Source organism: Ambystoma mexicanum, chromosome 2p (assembly GCF_040938575.1).
Source record: "Ambystoma mexicanum isolate Mex_15411 chromosome 2p, UKY_AmexF1_1, whole genome shotgun sequence".
Classification (NCBI taxonomy): domain Eukaryota; kingdom Metazoa; phylum Chordata; class Amphibia; order Caudata; family Ambystomatidae; genus Ambystoma; species Ambystoma mexicanum.
The window spans coordinates 369,094,783-369,121,594 of NC_090923.1; the positions used below are offsets into that span (position 1 = coordinate 369,094,783).

A 26,812-nucleotide genomic window follows, 5' to 3' on the forward strand; every position below is an offset into this window, starting at 1 on the left:
TCCTCCTGCACGTTACTATATGCTTTTCGTACATCTGTCAAGTGCACCCAATATTTCAGGCCCTTTACTTTCACTGCCGTGGGCGTGCAGAACACTACCTCGTATGGGCCATGGAACCGTGGTGCATTCCATCGACGCACAAAACTCCTGACATAAATGAATTCGCCCGGCATCAGCTGTAGCTGTTGCTCAGGCTCCGTGACAGACCCTGTTATGTTTCCCTCCTCTCTCGTGAAGGGTGGAGAGAGCTGCTTTGATATTGCGCGAGCTGCCCTTGTTAATTTCTTCAAATAATCTGTGAACTCTTCCCCCAATATCGCGGCGCTCCTGTGTGCATCTGAGTGTTCGCGGAGTGGGGAGTGTGCTGTATACATTCGTCTCCCAGTCACGATCTCGTGCGGGGACAAATGGTGGTCTTTGCTTGGCTGATTTCTCAGCTCAAATAGCGCAAGGGGCAAACAGTAAATCCAGTTCTTTTTTAATGAAAAGCATAGTTTTGATAACCTGCCTTTTAACAGTCCGTTCATTTTTTCCACTACGCCATTACTTTAAGGATGATAAATCGAGCACAATTTATGCTTTATTCCCAATAATGTAGTAACTTCCTTGAAAAGCTCATTTACAAAGTGAGTGCCGTTATCCGAGCGAATCACGTCACAAATTCCCCAGCGCGGGAACACTTCCCTCACTAGGAATTTTGCAGCGCTTTTGGCATCAGGTCGTGCACATGGGCCTGCTTCCACCCACCTCGAGAATGGGCATACAACCACGATCATGTAACGTGCCCCATTACACTTTTCTCCCATGTCTGCGTAGTCAATATGTAGCTCTCTGAATGGCCCAATGGGTTTTGGAATTGTTCCCCGGAGCGTGCGTAATGTCACTCCTGAATTGTATATCTGACAGGTTGTGTATTCCAGTGTCAATCGAGATATGTGCTCCTGGAGACAGGGCACGAACCATTCCTCCTGTATCTCTGCTGCGATGTGCTGTTTGGTATTGTGTGCAGGGAAGTGTAGTTGTTGAAACGCAATTTCCAATAACTTAATTGGCATTACCACTTTCCCTGAGTTGTTTTGTCGCCACAGTAAGTCTGTCGCCGACTTGCTGCATCCTTGTTTTGTCCACATCAATATTTCGTCTGCACTAGCTACTTCCTGTAATTCTAGTATTTGTGATATAGGCATCATGTTGTAGTCTTCTGGGAGCTCTTCGTTTGTCTTGTGCTGCAGCATGTACTCACCTGCTTCATATTTCTGAAAATAGGAAGCCTCCTTGGCGGCAGCGTCCGCTGCCGCGTTTCCCAAAGACACAACGTCTGTGTTGGATGTATGTGCTTGGCACTTCACTATTGCTACCGCAGTAGGGTTTTGTAGGGCCTCAATTAACTCTTTCAACAACTCTGCATGCTGTACTGGTGTTCCGTCTGCCCGTGGAAATCCCCTCCGCCCCCATCTTGATAGACCTCCATGTACTGTCGTCGTCATGTAAGCTGAGTCTGTATAAATTGTCACTGCGCAACCCTTTGCTGCGTGTAGTGCTTCTATGAGCGCAATCAGTTCTGCTGCTTGTGCGGAGTAATGTGATGGGAGGCGGTACTGTACTAGTGTTTCATACTCACCGTCTTCTAACCTCACCACTGCCATACCAACATGTTTTTCTCCCGTGTCCACGTCAATCGATGCAGACCCATCCACGAAGTACACTTCCCCCTCGCTCATAGCGTTCTCACACACCACTTTGTCCTCCCCTCTTTCTCCTGTGTAAGTTGCACAGTCGTGCTCCTGCATGTCCTCTAGTGTGCACGCTTCTGTAATGAATGTTGCGGGGTTCACTGTCTTACATCTCACCACATGGATATTGGCGCTAGACAATACGATCTCATAGGCTGTTGCCCGCTGTGTTGTCAGTGTGCTTTTTGACCTCTCAAGTATTGCAAATAATGAATGTTCCACAAACAATGTCACAGGGCATCCCATTACTATTGTGGCACTTTTCTCAATCGCGAACGCGGCTGCAGCGAGTGATTGCTCGCACGCGAAATGGCCTTGCATTACGGCATCTAGAGTACCACTATAGTAAGCCAAAGGCTTGTCTCCTAGGGACGTCTTCTGTGTCAGTACAGCTGTCATGAGTGTTCCCTTGCAGTGTGAGAATAGGTAAAACTCGCGTCCATAATCAGGATTTGCGAGTACTGGAGCGCTTGAAATTAACTCTTTTAATGATTTAAATGATGCACTCATTTCTTCTGACCATTCTATTTTTTTGTTCTCCTGTTGTGCTTCCTTGAGTGCTTGTAGTAGGGGTCTCCTGTATGCTGCATAATCTAATATCCATGCTCGGCAATATTTGCACATTCCCAAGAACTTCTGCATGTCTTTCACTGTTGTGGGTTCTCCCACTGATCTTATCGCTTCTACCCTATCGGGGATTATTCATTTTCCATCTTTTGATATTAGCTGTCCCAAGTATAAGACCTCTGTCATACAGTACTGTAGCTTTCCCTTGTCTACCTTGTACCCCTTGTTGGCCAATAGAGTCAGGAGTGTTGTTGAATCCTTTCTGCATGTGTCCTTGTCTTGTGCACACACTAGTAAATCGTCTACGTACTGAATGATTGTACTCTCAACTGATAGGTTTCCCAAGTCTTCATGCAATATGCGGTTGAATATGCTTGGGCTCTCACAGTATCCCTGCGGTAATCTGCAATGTTCATATCTCTTTCCCCCTAGTGTGAACGCTGTCAGGTATCTACTCTCTTCAGCCAGGGGGATGGAGAAAAATGCGTTCTTCAAGTCGACCACCGTGAAGTGTGATGCCGTTTTTGGGATACTGCATAGTATTGATGCAGGGTTCGGGACCAAAGGGAACTCTTTCTGAATTACATCATTCAAGGGGCGTAAATCCTGTATCATCCTCCAGGACCCTCCCTTTGCTTTTTTGATCGGGTAAATGCATGTGTTACATGGTGAGTTTGAAGGCACTATGATCCCTTGTGCTAGTAGTGCATTTATTGTCTCTTTTATCCCTTCTTCAGCTTCACGGGACAATGGATACTGTTTCACTCGGGGTAAAATTGCTCCTTGCTTTAATTTAATTATCACAGGTTGTACTCCATGCAACAGCCCTACATCATGGGGGCCTGTTGTCCACAAATTAATTGGTACGAGTCTCATGTCATCATCAAAGAATGACGGCGGTGCTCCTACCACTGCCATCAGTTGAACGGGGATTTCCCTGGCTTGAATCAAAATGTCACAGGGCATCGCTATTTCCATTACTATTTCACCATCCCCTTCTGCATCTGAAAAGAGATCCTCATCTGTTAAGTCTCTTAGGGCGATGTTGGCATTCGTACACAGCACTGTACGCCACTCACATCCTTCCATATCTAATCCAATCACAGCAATCCTTTTTGCTGATACCTGTACAGCGTGCAAGTCTAATGATAGCACTGATGCTGGTGCTGTGTCGGGGCACACTATGGGGCGGAAGAGGAACTCTGCTGGAATCCTCCAGTCCATTCTTCTCAGCTCTGGAATTATGAGGGCCAATGTCTTTAGCCCTTCAATAAACATTTCCTCATTTTCCGGCAACCCTCGTACTTCTTGTGTGGTTGTGTGGGCTTGTACTACCAACATTGCACGCAATGGGCATATTCCGGGTGTTGAACACACTATACCTCTCTCAGTGAATGATATGGTCATGTTGAGTTTACTCAGGAGATCCCTCCCTAATAAATTTATTGGTGAGTGTTCATAATACAGTAAGGGTGTCTTTACAGTCTTACCCCCCACTGTTACATCCAATGTTTCTGTGTAAGGAACTTCAATTACAGCCCCAGAGAACCCCTGCGTCTCTAACTTCCGGTTAGATAACAGGAACCGGCCCTCTCTAATACATGATTTCTCCGCTCCCGAATCAACCATGAATATGAACTGCTTGTCTCCTATCTGCGCCCCTACCAATGGTTCCTCTGATGCATCGTAGGTGGTAGATAGAACTGGACACGCAAGTGTTCTCTGAGGGCTGTCCTATGCGGGGTGTCTCATCGCCCCCCCTTGATTGAAGACACTCCCTGAAACCACTGATACGCCGCTATAGGGTGCTGGTGCGGGGGCCCCGTTTGCTGCTGTCGCAAAAGGGTTGCCTGGCGTGTACTGCATATTGTCATTGTTTTGTGGGTGGTTCTGTGTTCTATACTGATGTCCCTGTTGTTGCTCATTATTTCCTTGACCTGGGTTTCTCTGTTGTTGTTGTCCCATTGGAAGACCATATGGGCTCCCCGGGTGGGGATGGCCATAATGTTCTACCTCTTGGAACCCGTTGTTGGGTCTGCCTCTGCACTCCCTAGAGTAATGCCCCCATCTTCCGCAGTTCCAACAACTCCCTTGCGCACCTCTAGGTCCCTGCCATCCATTTCCTCCCATTCCCCCGTACCCCGGTCCACCTCCTCTTCGGCCCCTGTACCCACCTCGTCCCCCTCGAGGGGTCCACTCTTGCCACTGCGGACCTCCTCCTTGCTCCTGCTCGTTCCACTGCCGCTGTCCTGCTCCAACCCAATTAGTTGCCATCCTTCCTTGTATTGCTACCAGCCCCTCCTCCTCCTCATCTCCCTCCCTGCTGTGTGGGAGCGCGGCTACTGCTGCTGCGACCTTCACCAACTTTGTCTGCACTAGTTTCGCTTCGTCTGCCAATCTTTTCTGCGCCACCTCCTTCTCCCTTTCTTTTATCCTCTTACAGTGGTGCACTATTATGCTTTGAATCTCAGGCCATCCTTTCGCTTCAATGCCTGCTATCTTGTCGAGCGCCTTTTGCACCTCTTTTGGGAGCCCTCTTTTTATGATAAAGTAAAATAAAGATGTCGATTGATACCAGGGCGTGCCCGTTTCTGCTCTCCACATCTCTTGGACCCGAAAAATGTAATCCATAGCATCCTCCCCGTCATTCATTGTACACTGCATTACTGACTGCAAGTCTGGCGTATCTGGAAACGTTTCTCGCAAGGCATCCCACACCCTTGCACGCACTGTGTTAAAGGAGGCCCCGTCATGGCGGTCGCAGTCTAATGTTACTCCCGGGAAACCGGCCTTGACCCATACTCTATCAGCCTGATCCCCCACTGCTGATACAAGCAAGCTCTTCACATCTCCTATTGCTAGGGGTACCCCGGCAGTGTGTTTCTCAAAGGCGTATATCCACTTACTTGCCCCTCCCGATAACGGGGGCATTAACTTCAATAAATTGGCCTTGTCCATCTGCGCCCATGAGATGTAATTCGGTCTCCCTCCTCCCCTATGTATCAGCGGGAGCTGTAACTTTCCTTTCATCGTGGTCTCTGTTCCAGTCTTCACTCCTGATGTTCCCAATGATGCCATTTTCCCCACCCTGTTCCTTAATCGCCCCGTCCACTCATCATCCAGTGTTCTCATTGAACATAGTAGTTCCTCTCTGTCCCCCATAGGCCTTTCTTCTTTATCAATACCTCCCTCTTGTGTCCCTACTTCGATTATTCGTGTCGGTTCTTCCTCAATTCTGAACAGTATCTCACCTTTTTTCCACCCGTCTTCAAGTGTTCTATTCTTACTTGGCGCTCTAGACGTGCACCCTGATCTTGCTGCATTAAGTGCTGTTTGTTCACATATGTCTTTTATCCTTGAGAGCTCATCTTTTGCTATTGAGAGTCTTGATTGTAAATCATCTGTTAGCTTTTCTATGTCCACCCTTTGTGTACTTGCCTGGGCTCGCTCCCTTGTACTTTCATATGGCGGGGGTGCCGTTGGCCGGTGGGGTGTAGTAGTTGTCGGGGGAGGCACATAAGTGGGGTCACTGTACCCTTCTGCGGGCACAGGCTTGTTTAATATCGGGTACAAGCTTATTACCTCTATTGGTGGCTCTAAATTTGACGATTCTTTAGCATCTTTCTGTATCATCAGTGGATTGTCAGTGGTAGATGGTAGGTCAGGATTTAATGCTGGTGCTTTAGGCGGTGGTATCTCTTCAAATAACCTCCAGAGATCTAATATTTCCCTCCTATTGTGCAACTGCTTCCCCTTGTATTTCAAACAAATGCATGTGGCCACCATATCCAGAACACTTTTATCAAATGACCCCCCCTCGGGCCATATCTGGGGTAACCCCTCTCCCTTCAGCTCTGTTATCCATTGGTCATGATATTTCTTAATTCGCTCCGCGTACCCTGGTAGGTTCTTACAAATATGTGATAAGGGTGTTTCGGCCCCCATCTTTGTGTTTTCCTAGTACTTGTGTGTCTCTGTGTGTCCACAATTACAATGTAAATGTATTACCAATATGAGTTTTCGTCTTCTACTTCACATTCAATAATGGGCTCCTTTGTGCTCTTCCCCCTGCCCGCACAATACAAAACTGGCTGTACACAGTCTCTATTCTATTCTCTTTGGGGGGGCACATACAAGAGCAAACCATCAGTGATTTTGACAATATTAACCCGGAAATCAAAAAGGTACACACTCACTTCACCTTGTCATTTTTGTCTTCAAGAAGCTTTATCCGGCCTCACTTACCATGACCATTCAATTACTATACATTTATAGCCATTTTTACACACCCACAGCACCAAATTGTCTTCTGACGCATACGAGGTGCACACACCTCTCTGTAACACTCTATTCACAATTCAAGCTGCCCTCCCTTTCCTCCCTAGCCGGCTGTCCCTGTCCGTCTTATTCAGATATATGTATGCGCATATATGTATATATATATTTATTGGTTTGTTCTTCCCTCTTCTAGTAGAACTCTCTGTCTCTTACTTTCTCTCTTATTTTTTTATACTGATCCCACTTTTATTTTTCCCCCCCCAACCCTAAAGAAAAGAATAGAAAGAATAGCAGTCACTAATATATTCTCTGTGTCCCCCTTTGCCAGACACTTTTATCTTATTATCCACTTCTTAATATATTCCCAGTACTAGTCAAGATAGCACTATGCGGCGCCGCCTTCCACCCCCTTTCGGTGCTAGGTTCCCGTCACTTTTATCTCTTATTCACCTCTTAATCCTAATGGCCATATGCAAAGAAAAAGCAAAGAAAGTTTAGGATGATCCTTAGTAGATCTGCGTACCCCCTTTTCTACCCCTCTTCGTTCTCTGTCCTAGATTTCCTCCTCCACTCCCTTTACGATCGCTCGCACTCAATACTCACGTGCCCGTCTTGAACCGATAGTCTCCGAAACTGGGTCCGTCCAGGCAGTGTTGCCGTCCGCTCAACAGTCAGCCCCGGCTCTGGCGAGCGGTACTCAAAGGGGATTTTTCAACCGGGATCCCGTACCCTCTCTCTATTGAGTGCGCACTTCTTAGTGTACCGGTCGCCGTTGGCGGGCAGCCTTCCGGAGCCGGCGCACCGTGCGTATCCCTTTTCGACCGGAGATTCTCGTGCCAAAAGGGGACGGTAATGATAGGTCGGGAAAATAATAATAATAATAATCACGCTTTCGGGGTCACCACTGAAGGCCTGCGTCCCCAACCAGCACGATCCTCCCCGCAATGAGAGACAATGACGGACTCTCCCAAGTCGGGAATAAAGCTAAGACAGAGTGGGGGTGAGCTTAAATGGGAGTTTATCAATCAGAATAGGGCATGCAAAGAACTCTGCAAACTCCGAGAGCGCTCTGTCTGACAATAGCAAAGACAGGCGTATATATTTACAAAAAACATCATAAGAACCTACATACTATAGGGGGTACAAGTTCAATGGGATTGGGTGGCGATGACTAGCTATAGGTGCTGCTGCGATGTGGTTGGCCTTGGCTGGAGGACGTCACTGGTCAGCCTCGTGGGTTGGGCTGGGCCTGGCAGGTCAGCTGAGTTCATCCGGGCGGTGTTGTTGTGCCATTGTGGCCAGTGTCAGAGATGAATGTCTTTTCCTGACTTATTTGCCCTATGCCATGCACACCGCAGTCATTCAGTCATTGCAATATTATCTTCTTTAGTAAATCTTCCAATAGGTTATTCTACAGGTTAATGCAACACAGGAGGAATGCACCTTGTGAGGGGTCTGATGGTAATACGTCAGGACATGGTTACCAGTGTCCCGTTGACCGGTGCCATAGGTCGAGGTGCTAAGTTTCAGGGCATGGGACGGGCGGTACATCTCTTTCTGTCTTGTTAGAAGTTGTTATGAATGTGCCGCTGTGTGTTGCCACAGTATTGGGTGTCCTAATTGCACAGGGCCATAAGTCTAAGATGATCCGGTGGGTTGTGGGGTTTACTAGGGGGCGCCTTTGGATTTGTGTATTCGGGCAGAGGTTTACTGCTGTGCTGTAAATAATGCAGGTGGCGGGCCGTGGCCTTGGGTGCTGCAGAGGGGACTACAAATCTTTGAAGCGGCTCCAGTCTGGTTGGGGGAGGTGGAGAAGCGCGGCGCGGGCCTCTGTTCCCTTGTTTGGCAGTCTTCGCAGGGTGGGAGGGGGAATGGCCTTGCACATATTCACAAAAGGTATCTTCCTCGTATGTTGCTGACTTTAGGTGAAAACATCACAAACATTTGAACACTCTATAATACTTATTTGAATCACTCGAAGACGTACATTTCAACTTTGCTAAATGTGTCTCAAATATAGCCAGTCTGAGCACCTTATTCGTACACTATGTTTTAACAATTACAGCATTTAGTTATATGCATATACATTTTGCAGTGAGTGAGGTAGTAGCGAGTTCGAGTTCTCTCCATCACCCAGGCCTTGCTGACCGGGTCATGCTAGGGGCAATGATACACTGCGGAAGATGAAATGTTACAATGTTAGTATCTTATGCTAGCTCATGTCCGTCTTGTTCGTGGGAACGGGCTCACAGTGGATCTGCCAGGGTGCTGCGGTAACAGGGATAACTGAAACTCTCTGAGGGTGGGGGCCGCGCTACAGTGTGCTGAGCTCACACCATCTTTATTAGACAAAATGGTTTCTGAGGCCTAGCTAAATTCAATACGTGTGGGCAATGTCTTCAGCAGGTGAGCCCTCCACCACCTGGGCCCTGGTGGTAAGGAGGGGATGCCCGATGGGCCATGGCCCTCATCTGGGGTGGGGATGTAGGCAAGGGGGGTCTTTCGGACCACTCCTCCCCTACAACCGCCACTACCGCTTCGCGCTCTTTTTGACCGGGTATTGGGGTCTCAGGATTGAGGAATTGTGTAGCCCATTGGGAGGCGTCGTGTGCCTGCGCAGCTAGATAGTATAATTCCAGGTCAGGTGGCATCATTCCTCCCCTAGAGTATGTATCCGACAACACTTTCCAGCTCACTCTAGGATGTCCTCCCCATACAAACGAGGTGCATGCACTAGTCAGTGTGGTGAACAAAGATCGGCCCGGCCAGACAGGAATTGTGCTGAATAGATAAAAAAGCTTTGGTAATATGATCATTTTAATTAGTGCTACCCTGCCCATCAGTGATATGGGGAGGGCGCTCCAACGTTTCATTTTTATGCATAGAGCATCGGCTAATACACTGTAGTTCAAGGCATGGGAGAGCTGTGCTGTTCTGGCAATGTATGCACACAGATAAAGAATATGAGTCGGGCTCCAAACGAGACCATATAGGTCCTGTGGTTGCGGTGTGTTTTCTGTGATTGGGAATATCTCCGATTTGCTGGAGTTAAGACGTAGACCCGAGTATTCCCCGAACCGTTTAACCTCCGCCAGTACCTTGCCCAAGGATCGATCCGGATTCCTTAGATATAACAAAATATCATCCACGTATAAAGTTATGATGTGTAGTTTGCCATCTAGCCTTAGTCCTGCTGTGCTGTACCGTGCTGTGCCCTAAGGATATCTACCAAGAGCTCAATTACTAATGCAAACAGTAATGGTGATAATGGGCATCCTTGTCGGGTTCCCCCGTTCAGCTCTAGTTTATCTGTTAGGATCCCATTGATTCTTATTTTTGCATGGGGACATGTGTATAGAATTTTTATCCACTTCAGAAAATTGGGGCCGAACCCATAATGACGCAGCACCCCGAAGAGAAAGGGCCACGAAACCGCGTCGAAAGCTTTATGCATATCCAAGGAAACGGCTATGGCCTGGACCTCGGGGGGAGGGGGGGGGGTGTTGTAGCTAAAATTTTATGGCATCTTCTGACATTGGTTGCAGTGGACCTTCCCTTAATAAACCCTGCCTGGTCTTCGTGGACCATATAAGGCATCAACGGTGTTAGTCTAGTTGCCAGTATTTTGGATAGGATCTTTGCGTCAGTATTTATTAATGATAACGGTCTATATGACCCACACTCCTCTGGGGGTTTCCCTGACTTAATAGCATAATTACTGCTTCCCTAGTGGTTTCAGGGAGTTCTCCATTATGTAGGGCCTCACTCCACACTGCCATTAATCTGGGCACCAGCAGGGGACCAAACTCCTTGTAAAACTCAGCCCCCAGGCCGTCAGTGCCTGGGGCTTTCCCGATGGGCAATGCCATTATCGCCTCAAACATTTCAGCCTCGGTTATCGGCATCTCTAACAGTTCCCTAGTGTCGCCGGCCAGCAATGTCGTTGGTATTTGTGACAGATATTGTTCAATTTCCGCATCCGTGGCGTCGGATTGCGGAGAGTAAAGACTTTTGTAGAATGCGTGGAACGTTTCTTTGATCTTGCCTTGGTCGGTGGTAACTGAACCATCTGACCTTTGTATGCACGGTATGGTCATTGGTCCCCTCTTTCCCCTCACTGTCCTGGCCAGCAACCTCCCGGGGCACTCACCCTCCCCATATCGGCACGCTGCAACTGGTTTATCAAAGTATCGGATTTCTTGATCTGCTGCCTCATTATATTCATCTAGTTTTGCCTTTATGTCAGAACTGAGGTGAGTTGATGGTGTTTGTGCATAATGAGATTGAAGTGATGCTATTTGCGATTCCAATCTATTCAGTCTGCCCCTGATGTCTTTAAGGATTCCATTTTCTGTCGATATAGAGCTTCCCCTTATATAAACCTTAAATGCTTGCCACACTATTGCTTGACTGGACACCGAATTTTCATTGATATCGAAATATTCTTGTATTTGTTGGTCCATTGCGTTCCTGTAGACCAGATCTCACAATGCCGCAGGTTTAAATCTCCACATTGGTCACGTTGCTACAATGCCAGGGATTTGTAACGTTAACTGGATCGGGGAATGATCAGAATATGTTCTAGGGTAATGCTGTGCGGTTGTGACCCAGGACAGGACTACATCATCTACCAGCCACAAATCTATTCTGGAGTGCATGTCATGCACCGTAGAGTAGTAAGTGTATTCTCTTTTAGTGGGATTTAGTGTTTTCCAGGTGTCTTTTAGACCTAAGTCTACCATATGTGTACTTATAGTCTGTGCTGCTTTGGTCATTGCACTAGTATGTGTCGATGTGCGGTCTGTGTGGACATCTAGGATGGTGTTAAAATCTCCACCCAAATTAACAAATGCGGCGTCGGGTAGGCGGCCAACGTCCCGAATATTTTGGAGAAGAATTCCGTATTGTCTACATTTGGACCATATATGTTTAGGAGGACTATCTCCTTGTTGCAGAGTATGCCATGGAGTAGGACAAACCTCCCCTCAGAGTCACATTCCACATCCATGCATTTAAACTGCAGGGTTTTATGTACTAGAATCGCCGTCCCCCTTGCCCGTTTAGAGTATGTTGTAAAATACTGATGTGTTCCCCAAGCCGGGACTAGTTGTCCCCCCTGTTGGGGTCCCACATGTGTTTCCTGCAGAAATATTATCCTAGGGACCTGTCTATTAATGTATGCTAAGATTTTCCTCTTCTTAACTCTGGATCCTAGGCCTCAGACATTCCAACTTAAAACTTTGATATTGTCAGCGTTGCTTTCAGCCATCGTCTATGAAGCAACTATCAATATGTGCAAATAAATATGTCTCTATTAGGAGCGTGATGGTCATCATGTTCATTACCTGTGTGCGTTTTGTTTTACTACCATCCTTAACATAACCTGAACCCAACAGTCCCAACCTGTCCCCTCCCCCCACCCTCACAGTTCCCCCAACTTCAACTGTGCTCATAGGATCCCAACCCTCCCCTCCCATCACTGGATGTGCACCTGCTACAGGGGGGCCTGCGGCGTGTTCCAGTGCCCATGCCATCTTGGAACTGGTGAAAGGTAGACCGGTCCAACTTTGTTGCTCTCACCTATATTGAAACCTGTGGGGGTATCACAATTTAACAAAACCTGTAAATTCAATCATATACACCCCCTGTGAGGGCCCCCCCTGGGGGGGGTGGCCATTGCTTTGGAAATTTTTCGTTACATAGCAGAAACTTGCCCGTTTTTTATATAACCGCAAAGGCCACTAAGTCTCCTCTATCCTGGGGAGACCAACCGGAGCAGGAATATGCGTTTCCACAAAGTTCGCTGCTTCTTCTGGGAACGTAAAGAAATGAATTTTGTTCTGGAAATGGATTTTGAGTCTCGCCGGGTACAGCATAGCATACTGAATCTGTTGTTCCCATAGCAGTTTTTTTACCCCTGTAAAGAGCTTCCTCTCTTGTTGTATCGCCAGAGTAAAGTCTGGAAAAATGCATATGATAATAGCTTCCCATCGTAACTCTTGCTTTTCACTTGCGGCCTTCAAAATTAAATCCCTATCCCTGTAGTTCATCACTCGGGCTATTATTGGCCTAGGGTAAGCTCCTGGTTTCGGCTTTGGGGCGAGGGATCTGTGAGCCCGCTCGATAATGAACATCGGCGACCATCCAGGGTCACCTAGGAGGGTTTGCAAGAGGTCTTCCACTGCCCTTTCCATGGTACCTTTTATTGCTTCCTCCGGAACACCAACTATGCGAATATTATTACGTCTTGACCTTGCCTCTAAGTCCTCGCATTTGGATTTCACAGTCCCCAGATCAATCGCCATCTTCGAGACCGTGGTCTTCAGGGTTTCAAGGGCATCTTCCGTGCCAGATATTCTTGTTTCAGCCTCGGTCATGCGCGAAGTTGTTTTGTCCAGTTGCGTTTTGATGGACGCCACATTCGCCGTGATCCCATCTAGTTTGTCATTGAGGGCCGAGAAGCCCTGCTGCATGGCGAGAAAGACCACCTGAGGTTCCATCATCGTCGCCGGGGGGGTCTGTTGTTCGTGTGAGAGCGCACTCTCCGCCATCATTATGTCAGGTTCTTTCTGTAGTGGTGTCGTGAACTTGTCAATGGATCCTTTACTCCTCTCGGGGCTGAAGCCCTTTGGCATTGTTTCCTCGGAATGAACTATTCTATGAGTTGAATTGCAATACGCCCCTTCATACACTTCACATCTACAGTGTGGAATACTGATTTACCTCTGTCCTCTTATGGAGCGTGCCGGATGGGGGATCCCACCTGCCCTCCAATAAATGTGAAGGGATCCAGGACACTAAGGCTACGTACCAACAGGCCTAGCTTGTGCCCCACTGTCGAGTTTCATGCTTACAGGGTGTTGTTGCTGTTTTGTGCTGTACCTGCAATGCTGTTGTCTCCGAGAGAGCCTGCGTTGGCCTTGACCTGATCTGTCCTATCACAGGGGTGCTATCGGATCTTAGCACCAGTACTCGTTCTCTGCATGGATCTCCATTGTTAAGATACTGAATGGCATTAATTTAATATCTTTACCAGGTATTACAGTTCAATCATGCTCTTCCAGGAGTCTCATAACCCCCATCAGCCTCAAGTCGACTGGGTTTGAATGTTCGTGCCCTGTCTTTTTTATCCTGTGCGCTGTCTTTGTCACCCTCCGCCACGTCGAGGAAACCCTGCGTGTTAGTCTTACTTTAACGGGTGTTGGCGTGGTCTGCAGAGGATTGATCACATGACGCAGCACAAGGGGTCAGTGTTCCTTGGCTTGCTACCCCGTAGCCGTATGTGCCCCTCAGGGTAAATCCCAACACCGTATGGACGGCCCGGTACAGTTTGCTAGTGTCCCAGCCACAGCGTGCAGTCTTCCCTGGAGATGGCAGAGGGTAGGACGGCTGATAGGAAGTGTCTGTTCCCCAAGTGGGGAAGGGAGGGGGACCCACTCCCTGCGCTCACAGAGGGCGCATATAACTTGATCCACACTGGGGATTTCACTTTCCACTGTGCCTCACCCCCCCGTTGTGGCCACCCCACTTATCTGTATCAGGTCCACCTGGACTCCAGAATCGCACTCTCCGGGGCTCCTCAGGCTGCACGACTCCGCGCACCACACCCCCCACGTGCGATCTGTGCACGGCGCCTGCCTGGCTCAGCAGCTACAGGCTACACAGTGATCGCAGAGTGTCCGGGGTGGGGAGGGCCGCTCGCAGGCGCTCAACGAGGAGCGGAGCACCCGCAGCCTTTCCAAAATGGTTGTTGCGCTGTCCGTTGTTCAGCGGGCAACAGTGTTGTTGCACGCCAAGCTCCTCCTCTCGTTCCTCGGCTTGTCTCCAGGCGCCGCTTCCCGTTGCACGTGGGATTCGGATGCTGCCTTATCTCAGGGATCTTTCACTTTCCAGACTCCAAAATTTCCCTGATTGTTCTGCCGACGTTGCTGCACACTTTATAAAGTTTCTGTCAAGAACCGGTCATCAGAAATGCTTATGTCGGCATTACGGCCTTGGTCCATGCCGGAGCTCACACGGGAGCGACCATTTTCTCTCGTGCGTAACAGCACCCCTCCAGAATTAGTTACTTTGAAAGAAATTTATTTTATATATGTTTGAAGATATGTTCTTGAATCTTTTCATTATTTTAAAGGTAGTGTATACATCTTTTTTAAAGTATTTTTATTGGCATTTAGTAAACATTTTTCACAAAAAACGTCCGTCTCCTCCGCTTCCATCCCCCAACCCATGCTTAAGGAACCGCTTCCCAATTTCCGCATCTTCTGACATATTTAAGTCCTTTCTCAATTTTCCTCTTATATATATCAATATTTCAGGTCATGTCTATCACCCGAATGTTTTGGGGGCACCATTGTTGCACAAAGTCGCTTTTCAGGAAATTTAGCATTTCTTCTCACTCCTTCTGGAACCTGGTTGCATCCCCTTGGGCCCTGTATGTCATCCATTCCATCGTCACCATGTCCCAAAGCTTACGCTACCAACTCATTATCGACGTAGGGGAGCTTTGTTTCCAGTCCTTAGCAATTACCATCCATGCGGCTAGAAGTGCCGTTGTCAGGGCTCTTTTTTGAGACTTTGAAATTATATTTAGCTCTGGGTTCAGCACCCCTCCCAGGGTCTCTGCTAATGTCAAGGATAGAGCTTCCAGGACTATTTCCTGTAGGCTTTTCATTATCTCCTCCCAGAATCCTTTTATCTTGGGGTAGCCCCAGTAGATGTGCATCAAATTCCTCACTCCCTTACATCCCCTCCAACATTCCTCGTATGAAGATTGAAACATTTTGTGCAGTTTGCTGGGGGTGTTGTGCTACTGGAGCATCATTTTATACCTAGCCTTTCGCAGTTGCAGTGACCTGGTCAGTTTTGTAATGTTCCTCCACAGTTCTACCCAGTGTCTCGGGGGTATTGCTTCCCCTAACGTGTCTTCCCATGCTGCTTGATACAGCCATGGTCTTAGGTCTGGACATTTTTGTAACAGTCTATATATATCCGACACTAGGTGTTTGTCCCCACATTTTGTTAGTGGTCTCAATGCAGCCTGCTGAGTCTCCTTCTGCCTCAACCAATGTCTGAGCTGGGTATATTCGAATCGGTCCCCTTCCCTCACTCCCACCTGTGTTTTGCAATCTACAAATGACATTACTTCCCCTCCCCATATCATGTCTACAATCTTTTCACACCCCTTTTCCCTCCACCTTTTAAATGCTCCTTTTGTAATACCCGTAGGGAAATTGGGACTGTCGAAGATTGGCGTAAAGGCAGAGGGTATTGACGATAAATGCCCTTTCTTGATTCTCTTATCCCAGATATCACATATTGAGCATTCAGTGGTTCCTCACTCCCCCGTAGCCAGAGCAGACCTGTCAGGGACATTCCGGCTACTGAGCTGTCCGTGCGAGCCCATATTTTGTCAGTACATCCTTAAAACCACTCCCTGACTACCCTGAGTTGGGCTGCTTCATAGAACTGATATATATTGGGGAGCCCTATTCCACCCCTATGTCTGGGGACCTCAGTACGTCCATAGCGACTCTCTGGCGTAAATTCTGCCGAATGAATCTAGAGATTAATGTATTCAGATCTTTTTTAAAAAGGCAGCTATTGGCAGTGTGTGGAACCTATAAAGAACCCTCAGGATGGTCACCATCTTTACAGTGTTTATATGTCCCATCTAGGAGATCTGTTGTGGGGACAACTTTGCAAAATCCATCTGGGTCTGATTGATTAGGTCAGGCAGGTTTGCTTTATATAGCGTGGCTACCCTACTTGTCAGTTTAATGTCTACATATGTTAAGCTTCCATCCGCTACCCGAAATGGGGAGCTCTTCTGTGTTTGATTGGCCATTTCCTTTGAGAGTTCTATTTCTAACATCCTGGACTTCTCCATATTTATTTTTAAGTTTGACAGCCCTTCCTGTTTTTTAAGTGTGATTACTAGGGCAGGAATAGACCTCTCCGGCTCCACCAGTGTTATTAGCATGTTTTCTGCATATGCTGCTGTTTTGTGTGTTTCCCCCCAAAGGGGACCCCCTTAATGGTCTGGTTCTGTCTAATTGTCGGTAACAGGGGTTCTAAGTAAATAGTATAGAGCTGTGGGGATAAAGGGCATCCCTGTCTCATCCCTCGTTCTATATGTATTGCTTCAAAGATTTGATTATTTACTGCCAAGCTGGTCAAAGGAGTGCTATAGCTTGCTCTGACCATTTGTATATATTTCGGCCCAAAGCCCATTTGGACCATCGTCTGAAACAGATACAGCTACTCTATCCTATCAAAGGCTTTCTCAGCATCCGGCGAGATGAGCGTGGCCGGTAACTACTTCATTTCTAGTTTTTATAACAGATCAATCACCCTTCTGGTGGTATTACACATTTGCTTCCCCTTTATAAAACCTCATTGTTCTTGCCCAATAATTCCCGGGAGCACCTCCTTTACTCTCTCGGCTAATATCCCAGTGTAAATGTTAGCATCTATATTCAATAGTGCAATGGGCCTATATGACCCACAATTTGTGGGGTCTTTATTCGGTTTCACGAAAAGGACTACCTTCACTTCCATCACGGAATTGGTCACCCCCTCCCTAAATGTATTAAACATTTTCACCAGGATTCCATAAGCCTCTTTACAGTAGACCTTATAAAAACCCCAGTAAAGCCACCTGGCCTTGGTACTTTATTGCTTGTAAAGTTTTTTATTGCTCTCTCCACCTCCTCCTCTTTAATTTCCCGGTCAAGGCTTTCCTTCTATTCTGTCGTCATCCTTGTCAATTGTATGCCTTCCAGGAATGCCCATATCTTTTGTAAATCAGGTTTCCCTGTAGAGTACAGCTCCTTGTAATATGCCGTGAAGGCCTGAGTTAGCCCTCTTGATTCCGTTGTAACCCGCAGTCTGTTAACGTTATTCCCTCTACATCCCGCTGACCCTTGTGTTGTTTCAGGAGCCTAGCTAGCATTTTGTCTGCCTTATTTGCACTCACGTAATATCTTTGTTTAAGCCTTAATAGGGCGCTTTCCGTCTTTGAAGTGTTTAGGAGCCACAGCTGCCTATGTGCCTCCTTAAAATTATTGTAATTCTCCCTAGTCTATCGGCTTGTCAATAGACTTTGTGCCATCGTCAGTGCTTCCTCTAGTACTTTCTCTAATCTGTTTCTTTCTTTCTGCCTTTGGGCTTTTAAAGAGATCAACTGTCCCTCAGCACTTCCTTAAAGGCACCTCATACACTCCTCAGCGGGACCCCAGCTGTATTGTTCATTGTGAAGTATTCAATTATTTTACCCCTCACCATTTCTCGCATTACCAAATCCCTCAGTAGGTCTCCTGGGAGCCTCCTTGACTGTAGGAGGGTATTTGCTTTTAGCTCCCCAAAATATATCCTCATCAATGCATGGTCTGATATTTCTATTCGACCGAGTTCTATGTCCATTAGTGAGCCCAGTATCCCGGGGATCCCCCATGCATAGTCTATTCTTGAGTATGCCCAATGCACATGCGAGAAGCACGTATACCCTGTCTCATGTCCCTTTTTCACCCTCCATAAATTCTTTAACGCCATCCATTCCATTCTGTCTGGTACCGCCTCCGAGGGCTGTGCACCCTTATGGATATTCTGACTACTCCTATCGATCTCCGGGTCCCAGGTCATATTAAAGTGTCCTGTAATTATTAGTTACTCTACTACAAATTGCTCTAGTTTCCCCAGGATCTGCTTTAGAAACGGGTCTTGACCTGTATTAGGGACGTATAAGGTCCCTATGGTGATAGTTTTCTTTCCTATCTGGGTCAGAATGAATACGTATCCCATTCCGGTCCACTAGCGTATTAATTATTATCGTGCCCAGTGTATTCTTAAAGCCTACCACTACTCCCGCTGTCTTGTTGCTAGCATTTGCCTGGTACAATTGTGAATATTGCTGTAGCTGTATCTTATGCTTGTCTTCTTTCCGTATGTGTATGTCCTGTAGTAGGAATAAGTCTGCGTTAATGTTTCTTTATCTGCATTTGGAGTGTCTTCCGTTTTACCAGTGTAATCAGGCCCTTCACATTATGTAAGAAAATCAATAACGGCTTTGCCATTAGTCTATCATGCTACTCCTCCCCTGGTCTCTGTGTGCCTGATATGTCTTTCCCTTTTTGTCTGTATGCCTACGTGAGTGCGGTTCTTCTTGCCCCCCTCCCCTCAATCCCTCCCTCCTTCCCCCTTTTCCCCCCTGCCAGGTCTGACTCGGTATCCATGGACACTTCTCACTTCGTGGGCACCGACCCATGTTTCACCCGGACCCCTAGGTTACTCTGACCTGTTTGGTTCCAAGTGGTGCTTCATCTCCTCTGCGCCGGGCCACCATATGACAGAATCGACTCTGCTGTTCATAGTTATGCCTGTTTGGGCACCCCTCGCTTCCTCTGCCGGTTTCAGTCCCGTTTTTTGGGTTCTTCATAGCCCTACATAGCTCACCATAGCTTCCAAATTGTCTTTTCAAATGTATCCTCTTTGTCAAATTTTGCCAATAATTGCCTGTTGTTGCTAGGTTGCCATACAGTGTATCTCTGGGATTTACTTTACATGAGCTCCTCCCGGTGTCCTTCACTTGTGTTCTCCCCGCCTACCTCCCCAAGCCTTCCTCTTCTCTCCTCTCCCTACCTACTCTATGGTGCTCTCTCTCTCTCTCCTATCTTTTCTAACTGCTTCTCTATCGACTATCGTGCTCTCCTCAATAAATCTGTTAGGAAGACGTTTAAAAGGAACATCCTGGTCTCCAACCTAGGCTTCCCTATCGCTGATACCTATACAAGTGCTTCCTCCAGGCAAACCCTCACCAGACCTATGGACTCTACATATGGTCTCTGTGCTCTCTCCTTTCTCTTCTTCTCCCATTAATGGTGGCACCCGGTGGAGGCCCTCTTGGCCTCCTTCCACTCCTCCAAGGTCATTGTTAATGTTTACGTAATGCCTCTTAATTAATAAATGCCCCTGTCAAACCTGTGCAGGCCTACTCATCTGTAGAATGCCTTGTCTGTAGGTTCTCTCTCTCTCCTGGCCATTTCCTTACTGTGGCTACCATCTATCTGCCACCTGGTCCGATCTCCTCCTTCCTCTATGAGTGGGTGGACCTCTCCTCTTCCATCCTGGTCTCAACCACTCAATTCCTCCTACTTGGAGACTTTAAAATCCACTTGGAAGCTTCCTGTCCTTCAAACTGTTTCTGTATACGTACAGCCCCCTAACCCTCTACGTGATGCCTGCACTAACCCATGCACTTGCCACCAGCTCGCCGCACTTTTTATGTATTGTCTTTATTTGTTTATTTTCACTGTTTATTTTATGCCCTGCACTGCCTCCTCCCCTTTTCATCCTCCACTTTTCCCCTTCCCCCCTACACTGCACTTGCGCGATCTCAATTTCATCTGGCCTAGTAAGAACGTTGTCTCTGTCTTCCCTCTGTTCCCCCTTCCCTTGCCTTTTCACGCCTGGAAGCACTTGTGCATAGACGCATTGCAAATGCCATATCATATCATTATACCATATAATGTTTTGTTTTAGACGGACACAAAAGGAATCTTAGGTCGCACCAGCCTTTTAGTGTCTTGTAGTATCGGTTTTACTTACCTTGAGTGTAACTGTTGTCCAAAACTAACTTGAAGTAATTGCTTACCATATTCTGTGGACCGAAAAGCAACTGTAAATGCATGTTACACCCCAAGGTCCAACTCCCCTAGAATGACAGCTATAAAGAATACAATTCATAGGTTTATACCGTTCCTATTATATGAGTATCAGAAGATCGGAAAAATGTATTGTTCCGTTTATTAGACTATGTGATTTCTTCGCTGAGAGTCACGGTACAACGGATAGGGTCTAGTAAAGGAATTCAATGTTGACTGGGTTAGCCTGCGCTCACCAGCTTTTTTCACATTTTGAAATCTGATCTGCCACCAGGGGCACATCCTACTCTAATAGTGGGAACCAATTCTTCATCGCCTCAGGCCCCTTCCTGACTTGCTACGGCCTTCCCAAGAAGAAACACTTTTTGCTTGACCGTCGATGTTGAGCACAAGGCTACTGACTTCTTAGGTCCGCATCAGAAAGTTAGGGAACGAATCTGAAAAATTGTCTAACACTCATCCTCGCTTATTCGATGCACTCGCATGGCCGATTGACACAAGGCCTAGTCGGATCATGAATGCAACTAACTTGGTTTGGGCAAGCTGTGTAACCTGTCTCGCTTGAACATACACGGCTGCCTCAGGTGGGATAGATAGTCTGAACACACATGTATAAATTATAGAAGACGGCATGCAATTGAAGGCTGTCCCTTGTTACGCTCACAACATAATGAATGCATACCTGTTGGGAAAGAAGCCAAGAGACAGCTTGCAGGGTCTAACAAAGTTAAATTTTGCCGAAATAAAAAAAAAAAAATTCTTCAAAGGTATCTCAACTTCGAGAATGTTGAGACTCCAGAATGTATGATATTGCCCATAGAAAGTCCACAGCGTCATGAATGACATCCCATTTAGGTTCATAACCCGTACTAGTGATGGCTAAAAAAGTATTCAGGATCGCGCTGCATTGGTGGATGCCAGCAAACAATTAGTTTATTTTTCAGACGTATTTCGGATGCCACATTGGTCAGCTGGGCTCATCACTCCCATGGAGTGAAGGTCACTTCGTGGGATGATGCTTGTGGGGAAAGAAGAAATTAATCAGTTCACACTGACGCGTATTGTCTGGTATGTTTTATTATAGTGGCATTCTTTCACAAAAACTAAACCTACCATGCATACACACTGAAAACATGAAACAATATGTTGTTCTGTTGATTAAATTGCAGATTAAGGATGTTTCCTTTAACAATATTGTTTTCAAATCAGATTTGGGACGCGCTGTGAGAGGATGTGTGTGTTGTTCTTCCGGGTTCTGCGTTAACTGACGTTATTACGTGGGTGATGACTGGGGTGTTTGGGTACGCTGCCCACTAACATCATGACAATAGGTGGAGCATATAGTTTGTAATAGTGATGACCGCTTCAGGAGCGGGTGATATGATTTAGTACTGCGAGGGCACTTGAATTTAGGGCGATGCAGCAACAGATAAGATTAGCACAAGATGGCTACACTCGACCTGTTGTTTTTCGCATGTGTAAAAGTGAGGAAAACTAACTTAAGATGCATAGGACATTTTTTTTTACTATCGATCACAGTATGCTTAAAAACACATGCCTGAACGCTTGGACAATAACATTTTTGAGTGTACTTTCCCTTTAAGTGCACCACTCTCATAATACATCTCCACATCAAGGAATTGGATCTTAGTCTCACTAAATAATGTGGTAAATTTGATCCGATGGGTGCATCTAGTTCGTCATAGTAAAAAGCTTAACTAATTCACTGATCGGTCCCATCCAAATACCAAACACATCATCAATATACCTCACAATCATGGACAAATGTTGCATTCACCTAGTCAAGTTCAGAACATGTTCTGTCTCTAGGTAAAGCATGTAGGTGTTTGCATAACTAGGAGCCATGGCCGCACCCATGCTTGTCCCAGAGACACGTAGAAAATACCTCTCTTCAAATTTAAACTAGTTATTCAACGGCACCAACTTCAGGAGAGTAAGGAGAAAGACCCTGTCAGTTGATAACAGAAGCCACCTCATGGCCTCTAGTCCCTCTACAAACCTAGTCGTCTTGAGTTTGGATAAAATGTGAGTGGTGTCCTTGATGTACATTGCACTACCCTGTATTAGCTGTTGAATGGCCTTATCAAGATATTTCACAAGTGTTTCGAGTAGACTATCCATGGCTGCAATGATCGGGCACCCAGGTGGGTTGACTAAATTCTTGTGTATTTTGAGTGATATATAAAGGACCGGCATTACCAGGTGTGTTACTTCCAGGAACATTCTAGTACATTCAGAGATCACTTCCCTGTTCTCAGCCTCATCTAAGACTTCTTTGATGAGTGTCCTCACCTTCTCTGTCAGATCATATGAGATCTCCTGATATGTTTCCCTATCATTTAATTGTCACTCTACGTCTTTGATATAGTTCACCTTGTCTTCAGGGCTAGTGCCCCACCCTTATCTGCTAGTTTAAAAATTAAACTTTGGTTGTCTAACAGCCTTTTGAGAACCTGTCTCTCTCTATATGTAACGTTCCCATGTTTCTTGGGTTGGAATTTTATCCAATTTAAACTCTCCAATACCTGTTTCTAAAAGGTAGTCAGGATCTTGTTTTGTACGGGTGGATGAAACATGCTCTTTGGTGCCCTTTCCAAAGATCCCAAATCCTCCTTACTAAAACTCTGTTCTTCTAGAGAATCAAAAAATACTTTGAGTTTGAGTTTTCTCATCAATTTGAAGAAATCAATTTTTTCACTTAAAAGAGTACTGCTGTGTTGCGGCTCAAAAGACAGAACTTTCTGTAGAACACTAAGTTCAAATTTAGATATCTGATATTTCGAGATGTTCACTACTAGGTTCTTCTTGTTATCGTCGTCTTTCTTTGTGGATTTTTTCTTTTTCCCTCTTGGGTCTGTCGCTTTCTAAAAAAGAGACCTGACTGGCAACTGTCGAGCTCGTTGCTGCGGCTGACGTGTCAGCACCCAACTCAGAAGTTGTCTCCAACTCTGTACTAGATGCATCACAGGATGTTGTTTCGACAGTGGGTGCTCTAGGTTTTGGTACTGTTGGGTGATTATACTTAGGAGCTCTTTGTTGGTTGTACTTCTGCCAACTGTAGACAATGTTGAGTCTGTAATCGTGTGTGTCTCTTTTGAATTTTTTTATTTTTTTGGCTTCTAATTCCTTTTTGTATTTATCAAGTTTTTGGTTCGTCTCTTCTAGAATTACAAAAATGTATTCTTGAGAAAGGTTGTTAATCAAATTCAATTTAATACTGTTAATCTCTTTGTCGAGAGTGCCGATGTTACATGCAAGTTGCTCTATCATTAGTAATATTAATTATAAGGAACACTTGTTCAAAATATGTCGCCAACGTTTGACAAAGGTGGGATTGACCATACAGAGGGTTGGTTCTAAAGAAACCCTCAAGCCTTGTGGTATTCTCCATGCCCGATGGTATTGTGGAAGTGTTTTTGCGTGTAATTTGACATGAATCTCTCTGAATATTGATCAGTCAAGTTATTTCATCAAAGCCTCAGGTTTGTCCGAAGATACCAATTCATCACCAGTAGACTTGATTAGTCAGAGGTTTCTGTGTGCCTCATCCTCACTGAAGCTGAAAACTTCAGCACGGTTTGTTGTAGTTGATTCTATCTTCACAAATGACATGTTCAGAAATTTGCTATGTTGTGTAAGTGGTGTGTTCTACCTCCAGGTTGGCCGAAAAAAAGTTTAAACAGCAGGTATTAGATGAGGTGCACAATCTAATGTTTTCAGGTCGTTCACAAGTAATGAAAATAAAAACGTGAGAATTAGTAATATCTGAAGTTTTTATTATCATTACTTGTGAAGCACCTGAGAACATTAGATTGTGCACCTTGTCCCATACCTGCTATTTACAATTACTGTGACCTGCAACACGTCCTTCCCCTCTACCTCCCATCTTACAAAAAAACTGTGGCTTACTTACCAAATAACCAAAACAGAAAGGTGATGGCTGGAAGGTTGCAAATTATTCATAACCATCAGCAGAGCTCTGGTCAACCCTCCAGACGATCGTTTTTCTAGTTTTTGTGAGTTGTTGTTTGCAGTCTGTGGCCAGACTTCGTAGGCACTAGGTGTCTGCGCTTTGGGCTTTAGGCCTCTTCGAGATGTGCTGTCTGTTTACCGCTTAGCCCGAGTGATGTACAATAGTTCAGGTTGTTGTGTGCTTACATTCAGTTATTTGGTAATATGGGCCTATACACACTGATATCAATGCTACTTATTGTGATCCATTCTTCTATGAACTGTATATCATATTACAGTGATATTGTAACCATATTTTTCTTATTGTACTGAGGAACAATGATATTTGATGCCACATCCTGTTTTGTTAAAGGGTGAAAGATCATGTGCCATCACTTCCTGTGATGTCACTGGGAGGGGGGTCAATTGACATCACTTCCTGTGCTGTCATCAGAGGTGAAGGGTTGTGTGATGTCACTTTCGCTGCCCAAGGCATTTTGGTGAAATGACGTCCCTGCTATACTGAAGACTACAGACTTATTCTTAGGAAGTGTGCCAGGAATGGCAATAAGCAAAAATAGTTTTTCCTAATCGAATTAATTAATTGATATCGTTCCCCAATAGGCCATTTTGTGTTAATCTTGCACTTTGTTGAGTTTATTCGACTTGCTGAAATCTGCAAAGCATAACTCTGGTATATGGTACATGCATTCGCAAAATACTACTGCTTAGATTAAAATGATTGGGCAGGTTTTCAATTGGGCCAAGTGGCTATGAAAAATCTTAGGTTATTTCCTCTTTCTCTATCACGTGCATCAGAATCTTACTACTTGCTACTTTATGTAAATGTATGTAAGTGTTACTCTGTAACAGTTGAAGTTACTCTGTTGTAATACTGTTTTGCAGCATTTGGATACATCACTCTAGAGCAGAGGGTCTGATATATAGCATGGATTCACTGAGATCCGCACAACCTTCCCAAAAAATAACGATGAAAAGAAAAATTTAACAATTGCTCAGAAGGGAAGCCATAAACATATAATTTTCGAGCGACCTTGCCCCTTATCATTGGGCTGAAAATATATGGTCTCTAACTGTACATTTTCTGACAACCATTTCAAAGACGTTTCTTGATCTATCCACGTGGTGGCAGAAGAATTGTATGCGCAAATAACCGTTCCATCTTTCATACTGGACTTGGACCTGTATCGTTTCATGGTGGCCATTCAGATGTATGCAGTTCATTGCATGATTAGCATTACTAGAGGCAGTCGTATTTTCGTTAATGTTATGTTATCATGTTGTCATTGGTTTAAAACGCATAATACGGTGTTCATACTTTTAAGTTTCAGATGATGAAAAGCTCACTGAAGAGTCGCAGGAAGCGGAGATGGAAAGTGGAAAGACGAAGTAGATGTTATAGTAGTTAATGCAATCAATGTCCACTAAGCCCTTTGCTACGTAAAATAATCGAAAGCCTTGCGATTTGTTAGCAAGCAATAACATTGTTTGTGCCAGAAGCTGTTAGACGAAAAACCGTATTTAAGCGCGCCGTTATTGTTAAAGTGTTAAGTATTATACAGCAGTAGTATTTTAAAACGGTTTCTTGATAACCATAACATATTTTAGGTGTATATTTACGTATATGTAAAATTAGCACGCGTTGTGAAGTTGATTTGTATCATCAATTTTTGTTTTTTCTCAAAAATGATTAGGTTTTCTCTTTCGACTGCTGAATAATGTTAATTAGAACTTGGAATGCCGAATTATCCTGTAGAAATTGTTATTCCAAATAAAAATTCCATGGTAGATATTTTAACAATGTATCTCTAGTTTAAGCAGACTTATTTCTTAAAAGTAAAATTGGCTGCACTTTTTTATGTTTTATTTTTAGTGTGTGTTTAACAGCATCTGGCCTAAAAGAAAGAACACTGTACTACAGTTTAATGTTTATTCTGAAATGATGCTGAAAAATCGAGCAATGAGGCTGTCGGACAATGGACATTTTATCTACGTCTGTAGCAGTCAATGAAAGACACACATTGGTTAATAATACAGCAGTCTTTTATGTAAAACATCGGGAATGTTTAATATCCAAAGATGTTTGTACAATGTTTTATAGACTTCTTATGTTGTGCTATCATCCATCCAAGCCTTGCACTGACTTCTGTGCCCCCACACTTAACATACCTTTAGAGGACATCTGTTTTCGATATCAGTTGCTCTGTTTGTTTTCTTTTTGTTTTTGGCGCTGTGACTAAATGACTTCTACTCTGCAGGAGTATTAGGGTGAATGGCTAAACTGTCTACACAGCCTCCACAATTTTCCAAACCAACTGTGATTCCAATAATAAAGATAAAACAAGCCAGCCAACAGATATACCTGCTTTGCCTTTTGTGGTAACGTGGGCTGAGGGAAGGCTACACTCTCATGAGGGTTGTGAATGTGCTCCATTAGCTACCCAAATAGTAAAGTTCAGTCATTAAATAAAAGGACCATTTAATCAAGGTTCTATAAACATATATACTTTAATTAGGCACACCAAATGTATAAGTATATGTTAAAAAACACTATAAAACCCATTCCTTTAGAGAGATACC

The 26,812-nt window shown here is 45.2% G+C and overlaps 1 protein-coding gene across 1 annotated transcript in view; it reads left to right on the top strand.

Moving 5' to 3' along the window:
* Positions 1 to 26,588, top strand: part of THOC7 (THO complex subunit 7) — a 1,450,279-nt gene extending 1,423,691 nt beyond the window's left edge. Inside the window, exon 8 of the mRNA XM_069643715.1 lies at positions 25,558 to 26,588. Coding sequence (XP_069499816.1) covers positions 25,558 to 25,625 — 68 coding nt within the window. The 3' untranslated portion in view covers positions 25,626 to 26,588. The remainder of the gene's footprint in view (positions 1 to 25,557) is intronic.
* Positions 26,589 to 26,812: the final 224 nt, after the last annotated feature.